This window comes from Theobroma umbraticum, unplaced genomic scaffold (assembly GCF_002168275.2).
Source record: "Theobroma umbraticum cultivar Fairchild unplaced genomic scaffold, ASM216827v3 scaffold_50.0, whole genome shotgun sequence".
NCBI lineage: Eukaryota > Viridiplantae > Streptophyta > Magnoliopsida > Malvales > Malvaceae > Theobroma > Theobroma umbraticum.
In genome coordinates, this window is record NW_018397261.1 from 3,244,654 (window position 1) to 3,256,653 (window position 12,000).

General features: G+C 32.2%; 1 protein-coding gene across 2 annotated transcripts; it reads right to left on the bottom strand.

The window, feature by feature from the left end:
• Positions 1 to 8,005: 8,005 nt before the first annotated feature.
• FC2 (LAMMER-type protein kinase AFC2) lies at positions 8,006 to 11,754 on the bottom strand. Of its 2 annotated transcripts, XM_021430267.2 has the most exons (12): positions 11,505 to 11,754; positions 10,718 to 10,934; positions 10,214 to 10,240; positions 9,953 to 10,106; positions 9,800 to 9,848; positions 9,590 to 9,704; positions 9,233 to 9,324; positions 8,948 to 9,104; positions 8,791 to 8,855; positions 8,604 to 8,701; positions 8,416 to 8,518; positions 8,006 to 8,338 (listed from the first exon to the last, which is right to left on the bottom strand). In XM_021430267.2, exons 1-12 carry the CDS (start codon positions 11,604 to 11,606, stop codon positions 8,192 to 8,194), a joined length of 1,326 nt encoding a protein of 441 aa, XP_021285942.1. In that variant the 5' UTR covers positions 11,607 to 11,754; the 3' UTR covers positions 8,006 to 8,191. The 2 variants fall into 2 exon arrangements, with proteins under 2 accessions (XP_021285942.1, XP_021285943.1); XM_021430268.2 differs by lacking the exon at positions 10,718 to 10,934 and having other exon boundaries at positions 11,505 to 11,631.
• Between the last annotated feature and the right edge of the window lie 246 nt (positions 11,755 to 12,000).

A 12,000-nucleotide genomic window follows, 5' to 3' on the forward strand; every position in this document is an offset into this window, starting at 1 on the left:
TCCACTTTCTACAACTCCGAAGCACCTCAATTAGTCTCATATAACCTAAATTTCGCATTTAGCCTACCATACTAAGGTACTGAGTGGTACATCAACATTTTATTTTTTTATTTTTTTATTTAAATTTATAATACTACATATAGAATTATAATATATAAAATATAAATAGTTAAATACGATATACATGATTAATAATTTTTTCTTATATAATCAAGATTAATAAAAAAAATCAAGATAAAATTTTAATTATCAAATAAATAAAGAAATTGTTTTGAGGAGGTCATTAAAAGAATATATAAAAAATTTTAAAAATTTTATATGATATATAAAAAATTTTAAAAATTTTGAGGGGACCACAATCCCCTATGACTAAGAAAGGATATGCTTGTACTAATATTCCTAATCATATATGTTCCAAAATCACATTCTTATATAACAAAACTAGACAAAAATTATAAATTTCGTAAGTCTCTTGTAACATGTCATAGTAAAACTTAATCTTAGTGGTCTAAGTCAAAAATCAAAACAAAAATCATTATTAACCTAAGTAATTATGAGTAAGAAGTATATAAAAACCAACATGGGTGACTACACTAAATAGAATAAAACTCACTATTCTGAAACCGACAACTAGTGAAAAATCGATTTCTAATCACAAAATATATGTTGACAATGTCAACTTTTAACCTCTATGTATTGATAGGGCTAGAGTATAACTATACTAAGAGACGATACAAAACATATTTTCATATTACACTAGAATATACAAAAACATGATATAAAAGTATTTGTATCAAAACACAACTTGTACAAAGTATATTCCATATATCCCTTACAAAGTATCCGATCATGCAATAAATCATATTCTCAAAGATGATATACAAATATTGAATAAAATCATATTTCAAATTAAAAAAATAAATTTATATACATTAGATCAAATCATATTTGAAGTTCAAAAACAAAGAAATCATATATATATTTTTACATATTGAACTTGATTTCATAAATTAAAAATAATAAAATATTATACATAATATATGAAATCTAAGCTCACATTGAGATTGATTTTCAACAAATAATAACACCAAGAAAATGTCAAAGTCACTTGTCTGACTTGCTAAAGTAAAAAATGTTGAACAATAGATTTCTTTCTTCTATAATATATGTTATAGATTATTCGCTAGTCCAGCTAGAATACATGCATGAGTTTTGAGAAGATATAAAGGCAAACTCAAATAGCGATAGGGAAGGGAAATCAGAGATAGAGTTCATGGACAGAGAGCGAAATGAGTTGACGTGACGGAAGCAGATTATGGTAAGGCATTAGGTAATTTGTATTGGATTAAATTATACAATTAGTTCTATATTATGTAAAAAGTATAGATTTAGTACTTGTATAATAATTTGTGTGAATTGAGTCTTATACTTTGTCAATTTGTTAATTTTAGTCTTTATATTTAACAATATTAAATTTGACCGTTAAATTAATATGCTGCTGTGGAATTTTGACTAAGCGGACATAGCATTGATAGAGATGATGTAGCATAATATTGACATGGCAAAACATTTAGCTGGTAAAAAAAAAAAAACTAATTCTCCATGTGAGTTTAACAAAGAAATTAAAAACAAAAAACTCTAACCTTAAATTAAAAATTAGATGAGATTGCAACAAAGTCTTTGTATTAATCAGTTGAATTTTCAATAAAAAATTGCTGATTCAAAATTAAGTGAATCTTCAAAAAGAAAACTCATTATTTTCCCTACTTTTAATTCCAGACCCAAAAACAGTTTAAAAAAAAGATCAAAATTTCGGATATATTTTATTGTTTGAAGATAACTCTTACAAGTTACAACGCTTCTATATCCATTTAAAATTGAAAATTTAACTGAATGTTCTTAGACGCTTGGTTTTATTTGCCAACGTAGGGTAAACCTTCAGCACTGGCTTTATTAGACTATTGACTCTGGTTCTTCAGAGAGCTATGCTAAGCATTTATATACAAGAAAATTTCATTGATACCTTAGCTTGTCAAGTTAAAGACTCGTAGAACTGTACAAACCCCTATTCCCGCATCATCTCCTGCAATCGCAAGGTGGCATTCTTGTTTGGATATTTGGCAATTGGCAGCTCATCAATCGAGATTTGAATTCCCAAGTTGCCTTTTCAAAGTAAATGTCCCATAATAAGATTCCTTCACTCTTTTTTGCATTGTGGCATGTTTCCCATCGGGTGAAAGCTGGAATATTTAGCAAAAATATGTTTTAATCCTTGAATTAGCTTAAGTGCGTAAGCTCGGCTTGAGATGCAGTCCTTTCGACCTTTAAACTGCTATCCACTAGTCGTATTTTTTTTAAAGTCCTTAATTGTTTTTTATTAATTTGATTTAATTTTTAATTTAAGGTTAGGGTTTTTTTAAAATTTTTTTATTAAACTCACATGGAGAATTAATATTTTTACCAAATAAACATTTTGCCATGTCAGTATTATGCCATGTCATCTCTATTAGTGTTATGTCAGCTTGGTCAAAATACCATATTAATATATTTAATAATCAAATCTAATCGTGTTAGAGTTAGGGACTAAAATTAACAAATTGACAAAATATAAAAATCTAATTCACACAAATTATTGTACGAAGACTAAATCTACACTTTTTGTATAATACAATGACTAATTGCATAATTTAACCTTTGTGTTGATAGTAATATTGTTGAGTTATACAATGTTATGCATGTTAAAAAAAAAAAAAAAGACTGCAGGCTTATGGCCTTTACCTGTAACTCTCAATATCACATTAAGAAGTTTTTAAAATCTGGTAAGATATATATGTAAAAATTTAAATTTATATTTATGAAATATCTTTTCTAAATAAAATCATGAGACTTTTTGAGTTAATACCAACAATACCTCGCACATTGAGTGTAGATATGATTGATGAGTATGAAACTTCAACTAATAAATACATAATTAATTAATGATTTTTTTGACAATATGTTAACTTGGCACTACTTAGTGAACGGAAATCTCCTGCTCCACCTTCCTACCCCTCTTCGTACCCCATATTTTTCCACCAATAAAATGTTGCCACCTTGCATAATAAAAACTTCATTAAAATTTTTTGGAGACATGGAGAGAGGTCTTTTGAAGACAGGAACGTAAATATAGGGCTAAGATGGAGGTCTGATGAAACAAGTGATGAGGAATAGCAAAGTCTAGAGAAAAGCGTAGAAGTTGGTGCGGCCCCTATGAGGGGACAAGGAGGTTTGCCAGAAGCTGAAAGATCTCGTTGCCAATGTTGTTCACCGTTCTCGTACCTGAAGATAAATTCTAGCCATTCCATAACGAATGAGTCAAAAGTGACCCGAACTTGTAAATCAGGGATTAGAGTTGCATTGCTCAAGTTTCACAGTTTCCCCGGGAGAAAAGGTCCAACTTTGCCTTACACTGGTTTGGAATTCGCGTAGTTCACAAATTTAGAGGAGCGGGTTAATTGGCCATGGTCATCATCTTCTTGATATCATGGTGAAACAAAGGTTTTTGATAATTGAAGGGGATCAGTTCATCAAGGAAAACCCAAATTTTTTGATTTTTTTTTTTCTAAAAGTGAGATCAAGACAGCATTTTCTAAAAGTGGTAATATTGAATCAAAACACATATTTCAGCACAAAGACAGGCATCGAGAGAGCCTAATCTCTTGGCAATGAACAATAGGCAAAAGAAAATACAAAATCTCAAGTCATACCAAGTTTCTTTTGAATATAAAATCCTTACCCATAAATTGGTTTAAAAAAACAAGCATAAAAACTAAAGGTGAAATTTTGTTTTGGGAGTTTTGATTATGCTACGTGGCAAATTTTATTGGTGGAAGAAAAAGAGGCAGGTGAGTTCCATTCGTCAATCATCGATAAATATGCACATGCATGGGTCAAAAAGAATAAAGTTATTCAGCACAAAAGTTTAAGAATTAGGAAAAGGATGACTTTTAGGGATGCGTATAAAATTATTCTTCGCTAAGAATCTCTTGTATATAAAAGTAGTATTTATTTTCCTTCAAGGCTTTTGATGATGATTTAATTTCTCATATTTGTCATCGCTACATCAATCATTGAGCAATTGAATAATTAAAATATGGATTAAATGGTATTAAGAATTATTAATTAAGTACATTACTTAATGTAGATTAGCATGTTGTGTGTTAGCTTTCAACATGATAACCCACTAATTGCATTCGATAATGTGTAATATTAAATTTATTAGATTATTATATATTAGCTGATGAGTGGAAGACCTTTCTATAGTATTTGTTTATTACCCTTCACATATCAAACGTCAAAGAGTAATGCCAGTGATTGTCTTAACTGATTGAATACAAAAATGCTGCATCATATAAGCTTTTCAAAGGGAGAAAACCTTTCTTTATCTCCACAACCGATTTTCAAAGATTGTGTGAGTTAATTTCTTGAGAAAAAGTCTTAACAAAATTATTAATTACACTCCAATTTCTTTGGCTAGTACTGAAAGCAAAGAGTTAACTGATTGCCTAGAAGAAGCAAGGTAGGTGCGTTAGTATAAACTAAATTTTGTACTAATCTCTTTGAAGAAGATGCTAGTTCTAGTTTAACATGTCTTTCCTTATCTCTTGCTATATGCATCCATCTCAAGACATTCGTTTGAATCCCCACCTGTATACCTATGGCTGTAACATTTCTTCTTCTTCTTCTTCTTCTTCCACTGCTGATATGCTGTTCTGGTACAATACTAATCTTTTGTTGCTCTGTCAGTTTCTAGGTTGTTGACTTAATCAATTGTTTATTCTTGTTGGTTGTGATGCCTTCAAATTATTATAAATGTGATCTTATAGTAAAGAAAACATAATTAGTAAATCATGGTGTGTTCCTAACGTGTGAAAGTTTTAACAAATAAAAAAAATAGATATTTTTAAGAGTTAAATAAACCCAATATATTCAAGAGTTTAGCTGGAATGAAATGGAAAGAAGCCCTTTAGTATAGATAAATGATTTTCCACATAACAGCTCTCTCGAACCCTAAAATTAGATCTTTAGCTAAATCCTACTTCACCAACATAAGAGAAGGGTGTCATGGGAGGAGAGGGTAGGATTCGTTAGCTACAAAAACCAATTAATTGCCAAAAACTATGTGCCATCGCTTCATAATTGATTTGCCTTGAGGGAGTTCTATGTAGTTCGTTTCTTGGGGGATACTTGGGCAGTCACTTTTTTTGAGCAAAAGAGTTGCCTTTCTATATTTTCCTTTCTTGTCTTTAGTGTTTTGTGTTTGGCAGTTTTCTACTATTCTTGGATCTTGAGGTTGCATCATTTTAAGCTTTTAGATCTGATCGGGTTTTAAGTTGTATAAGCTTGGACCTTTGTTCTATTAATTATTTTTTTAGTATAAATATATTTCTATTAATAACTTTATATTGCCTTTCACCCCAAAAGGAAAAAATGCAATGGTCGCTAACCCCATTTCAGAAATGCATACTTGGGTTAGCCCAATTCTCATCATGATCAAACCCTCAAATTCAGCCACCTTTTCTCTAGTGTTTTATATACTTAATGCAAATTCCATTGACACTGAATTCTTAATGTTTCTAGAAATTAATAATTCTTCCAAGTTTTCAGTTTTTATATGTTATTTAATATCCTTTCCAATTGTTAGTTTCTTTTCAGTGAAAGAAATTTTTTTTTATTAAAATGCAGACAGACCGTTACACCATAAAACTATCAAAACCCATGCTTTAGATTTTAATTTTTCATAAATTTCATAATTTTATAATTATATAAAAAATAAAATAATTATCTATTTTTTTTTTTAAATTAGGTGCTTAACAAATATCTATTTTCTCTCACTTCTCATATTACTATTAATTTTCAACTATTTATTGCATTTCTTATCAAAAAAGTCAAAATAATTAATAAAAAGATATATTCTCTCACTTCTCTAATTATGTGCCAAATAAATCTTAATTTTTTATGACTTCTTAATTTCCTCAATGCTATTAATAGTCAAATTATTTACTTAATTTTCAATTAACTAATAGTAATATATATTTAGTGACTAATTGTAAAACTTTTTCCCTCATTTGAATATATTGAGCCACCATCATCCCAATGAAGGTTATACATAAAAGCCGCTCAGTCATATAAGCCATGAAGTAATAGTAGAGAAGAAAACATAGAATGCCTAAATACAATACAACCAAAAACACCCGACGAAAAAAAAATACCAATAATAATATAGAAGACAGCTCAAAATTTCACACAGCAGAAACTGGAAACCACCATAGAACAAAAACATTACAACACCAACAACATATATTTAACCCCAATTTTCACCCAACAGGAACTATCAAACGATTCCCAATCCAATACAGAAGGTTGGATAGAAGCAACCCCAAACGACATCCCAGGACAATCCTTTCTACCACATCCAAATGGGGATGAAGTGAAAATCTTGGCCTTTGAAATCAATTGTTGAATTCTGGGACCTCTTCGGGAAGAACTCCTCTGGCTTGTCCCACTAATTGGGATCCCTCTGAATCGCCCATACATTGAAAAAACTGTGGTGTTGGAAGGAATGCCATAGCCTCCCAATTTAATACTTGCCATCTTATCACAATTCATAAAAACATAACATATCACAATTGGAGAACTAATAAATTGTAAATAGCACATCTTTTGTACATCACTGATGATTGACCTCAATTCCCAAATCAATACGTCAAGCAATTGACCTTTAATCAACCTTTTGCAAAAACATCCATCAGGTCCAGTCATGCGTTGCATCCTCCAACAAATTCTATTTTAGAGCTCCAACACATGTATAAATTCTTTGAAAACCTGGTCGAGTACCAGCCAGGGATTTAACGCTACGTAGTACCCATCTTATCCTTTTAAGAATTCATAATCACAAGGAAACGTATAAGTCTCGTCCAATTATTTTCTCAATTCAAACTTTGTAGTAATAGGTGTACTTGAGCTTTAAAAATAGTGAGAGAAAGTGCTAAAATCTAATACTTAAAAACTCCTTTTTTCTCACTCACGTAATGAGTGCCACAAGATTTTGTCAATATTATGAAAATTGGAAGCAAAGCTAGCAAAGCTGATCCAAACACAAAAATTTAGATGATCTATGCGAATTTGAATCTGATCTTATCTAATTTAATTAGAAAAAGTCAACAATTTGAATCCACCCAACCCAAACTCGAAAATGATATCAACTTGAAACGAGTTAAACTTGAATTGAAATTGATTTGAACAACTTGAATTTGAAATGGCTCAAATAAGGAATATTAATGATTCAAATTCACATAATCCCAACTTGATTTTAAAAAATCAATAATTTAAATAAAAAAACTAAAAATCGAATGATCCGAATTCTAAATAACTCAAATGATATAAAGCCGAAACGACCGAATCCCAAAAACAATCCGAATTTTCTTGATCCGAGCCGACCGACCTTCCCAATTACAACATGTAATCGGAAGTGATAATAGAATAATATGGTCGATTTGTTCAAGTCCGACGCACCAAAATTTGTAAACCCATCATAAGAAAAAGGGCCTTTGTGGGCCTCCATGGTTGGGCTTTTTCTGAGTCCTTTATGTTTGACAGATTACTAAAACTTTTTGGTTCACAGTGGTTATCCTTAATTCAACCTTTTTCTTACTACCTATAATAAAATGTTAGGAATGACACTTGATTAATTTTTCCAGGAACAGGTTTCCTAGCTAGCTATCGCCACTTTTACAACGTTGGAAAAATCATAAATAATCCTACAGGTATTAACAAGATGATCAAAATGTTTTCGTGAGAGAAACACTTTCTTTCCATTCAATCTAACGATTTTTAATTTTCTCAGTTTCTTCCTCCTCAACCCTAGCCAAGTATTAGATCAAGATTTAAATCGCTCCTTACCATAATCAATTTAAATTGTGAACAAAGATTTACGGTAAAATAAAAAAATATGGAAGCAACTGAGGACACGACAAATTCTAAAATTTTATTGAATCTAACTAACAATACATCAAACCATTTGACTTGGTAATAATCTGTTTGCTTGCACCACAATACAGCTTATCGCACAAGATGGTGCCAAAGTGAGATGCATTTCGTGTTAAAAAAAACTTTACAAGATGAGACATTGTCTACCAACCCAATGCCATGCTCATCTCCTAAATTGGTCCCTACTGAAAAAGGGATGCCTCAAAGCTTCACGAGCTGTAAGCCTATCAATTGGATCATACCTGAGCAATCCTTGCAATAGATGAATTAGATCCCCGGCTGAATGGTCCACATGCTGCATTATCAGGTTCTGCAATCATTGCAAGGAGAGAGTAAATGACAATCCAAATTCATAACGCAAAAGAGTGAATAAACAAAAGTAAAAACCTGCAGACGAGGTAGCTTAAGCACAGCTTTGATACTCTCCCTTGAGGTAGCACCATCTGGCCAATGCAATCTACACCTTCTAACATACTTCTCTGCATGTCGGCTGAATCGCAAGATATCTTATATTAATTATTAACATTACAGACGGATACCGAGAAAAACTAACAGTCTATCACAAGAGTACATACTCTACTCTCTTCAACATGTGCTGAGGTAGTGGACCTAACACCCGCTCCATCATGGCAAGGTGCTCCAAATTCTCATGAGTTTGGAACAACGCCTCACCCTGTCAAGTTACCAATATTTGCATAAATACAGCTCACATAGTTTTATAATCTCCTCATAAAAATCAAAGAAGCAATTTCTATCTCATACCTTGCATAATTCAACTAAGATGCAACCAACACTCCATATGTCACAAGGATAACTCCATCCAAGTCCTATAAACTCACAATATCAGAAAAAATATATCCACCCTGTAATCATTTTCTATAGCATCAATACTTGGCCATGATAACCTGAAAATACATACCAAGAATAACCTCTGGAGCACGATAATGCCGTGTGGAAACAATGTAAGTCTGATCTTGACGCTCATAAGTTGTGCTACCAAAATCTATTACCTTAATAGCACTTGACTTTGGCAATCTTTTAAAGTAAGAATTATCCTTTGGGGATCGTGATGTACTCTGAAAGTACAAAAAATAATATAAAAGAACAATTAGGCCAACATATAACAACTATAAAGAATCTACAAAAGGGTAAAAGCAACTCTGCCATAAAGAAAAATGATAAAAGACCAGGAAAAGGAAAATACCTTGTAATCAGGAACTTTTACATACTCTGGAGAGACTAGAAGAATGTTTTCTGGCTTCAAGTCCGTGTGTATCAGATGCAAATCATGCATAACTGTGAACATTAACATAACGCAAAAATAAGCAACCACTGCCAGAGTGTGCAAAATAATTGGCAGCATTCTTAATTTATTTTAATGCAACAGCAGTTAACTGCTAAAGATGAGACTTTGACAACTTCAAGCAGTTACAAAAAATATTTAATGTAATTACATGCTGGAATTCATGTTAAGAGGTAACAATCAGACACAAGGATGAATGAAAAAATGGCAACATAAGAAGGGCATATGCAAAGAACTAGCTTAGTAATCATTACACACATGCTACACATTCCAAAAGTTGTCTGCCAATCTCGCGGACAAGATCAATGGGAAATGAGCGATAATTGTTTTTCCGTAGAAAATCGTATAAGCTTGGTCCAAGCTTCTCAAAGACCTGTTGAAACCATTTGAATTCACCCACAAGTTTTAACCCCCAAATTATTGGTGAGCTGGGGAAAACAATCCATCACAAATCAATCATATACTTACAATACAGATATGGTTACGATAGTCAAACCAGTTCCGTATTTGCACACAACTGCAAGGAATGAACCCATTTAACCATAGAAATAGAAGTTCAAAAATGTGGTTATGTACTTGGTAGCTGCAATTAAATGGAAATACAATCCATAGATAACTCACCGATTGCCCCCTTTATCATGTTTCCCAAGCTGTTGCAGCATCTCAATTTCTATCATGGCTGCTTCACGATATTTCTTAATTCCACGGACAATTTTGATGGCCACAACATCCTTCGTCTCTCTATCCCAGCATTCTAGAACTTGACCAAAGGTACCTGAGTAGAAAAAGGTCAGAGCAAAGATGCCACGTTAGATGAAGGAGCACCTAGATTGGAGCAAACTATAGGAAAACAAACAGTGCAGCAAGTTTACTGAGGCATACCTTCACCCATTTTACTTTGTATCTTATCTGCAACCATAAAGCACAAAGAATTAGAAACAAAACATCATAACAAATTCCATTCAATTCATTGTTATTTTGTTACATATTTCATGTACTTATAAAACTCACACTTATTTAACATTACAAGACTTCAACAAGAAAAAAGCTACTTATCAAAACTTAGATTTGAGAAACCACAAAGATCTTGACAGAACTTTTTAAAGATTTTTTTTTAAAAAAATCACTATTCCTGTATTGGATTAGACTTACATGCTTTAAATTACTATATTTCAGCTCATCAAAAAACTTCAATGAAAGCATAATTTCTAGACCATCTGGACTTAATCATTCTAATCATTGTATTCGTCCTAATCACCAATTAACAACAATTATAGTAGTTATACCATTTTTTTTTCAAAAAAAAAACTGATTAAGATTGTTTTCAAGGCAACAACTAATTAATGAACATAAATTTGTTTATAATGATGGTAAAAGCGAAATTACAGCGGGTGGTTAAATTATCTCCAAGCTCAAACATGTAATGCCCATCCTTGTCATCTTCTCGCCATGGGGGAGAACCATTTCGAGCCACTCCTCCCTTTACAACTAGAGAAGAACTAGTAGTAATAGTACTAGTATAATCTGAGGGTGCTCTTGCAGTGGAAGTGGCAAAGCTTGTCAGATTCCCAAACTCTTGTGCACAAAACATTCCTACCTGGGCCTACACACAGCCATCCATTCATTGTACCACTAAAAGATTAAAAATCAATATTCTTTTACCTTCCCTAATTACCTTAAACAACACCCCCGCCCCCATTATTACCCATCAAAAATTACCATGGGTAAGATAAACGCCCAGCAAGCTCAAAAAAAGAAAAAGAGACAATATAACTTCTAATAGAAGCTAAAAAAGCATCCTCATCCCAAAAATTCTTACAGTAATCCTTCGGTTAATATAAAATTCGTATTCTTGCCTCCTTAACGAAAAAAAAAACCTAATTTTTTTGTCACAAAGATCATGAGATTTTATGAATTGACAGAAAGATCCATGTCCACGGAATTTTTAAGAAAATAGGATAAATTTATAGTTAAATATAAATTATATAATATCCAAATTGATCCGAAAAAAGAAGGCATAATATAATAGCAGATCTGAGCCAAAAAGGCGCGAAAATACGCTAGCTTTGCAGGAAAAACTCATAATTGGAAAATTCTAAATACAGGGGAAAAAACACCTAACCAGATCTGTCATGAGCGAATCAAGGATCTAACCAAGGAAAAAGGATTATACCTGCGGCGGCAACTGAGTTACGTCCCAGCCCAATCGCGGCCTCTTTCTAGGTCGCCGATCCATATGCGTATGAGGGAACTCCGTCACACGCTCCATCTCCATGATCGAAACACCTAGATTTAGACAAGGAAATTCCTTTTACCCCGAGAAAGTGTTAGAAAATCGAAAACAATATTTTTCCTTTTTTGACGACCAAAAAAGCAGAAGAAGATGATGATAAGGTTTTCTTTTCGTGAAGAAGACAGGAAGAACCTTACCCTAGTTTATAAACTAACAATTAAAGGAGTTGAGGCGGTTGTGACTATATCTATCCGTACACGTGTCACGACTCCTGCCTTTGGTTTGACCGAATATGCTAATGTACGATTTGTTAAATTCGTGTTATTCCCATCTTTTAAATCAGAAGCAAATTAGATTAGAAACAAAATATATCCAATTTCTAACCGAAAATTAACTATTGAGAGAAAAATTTGTAAAAAATATTTTACTAAAAATT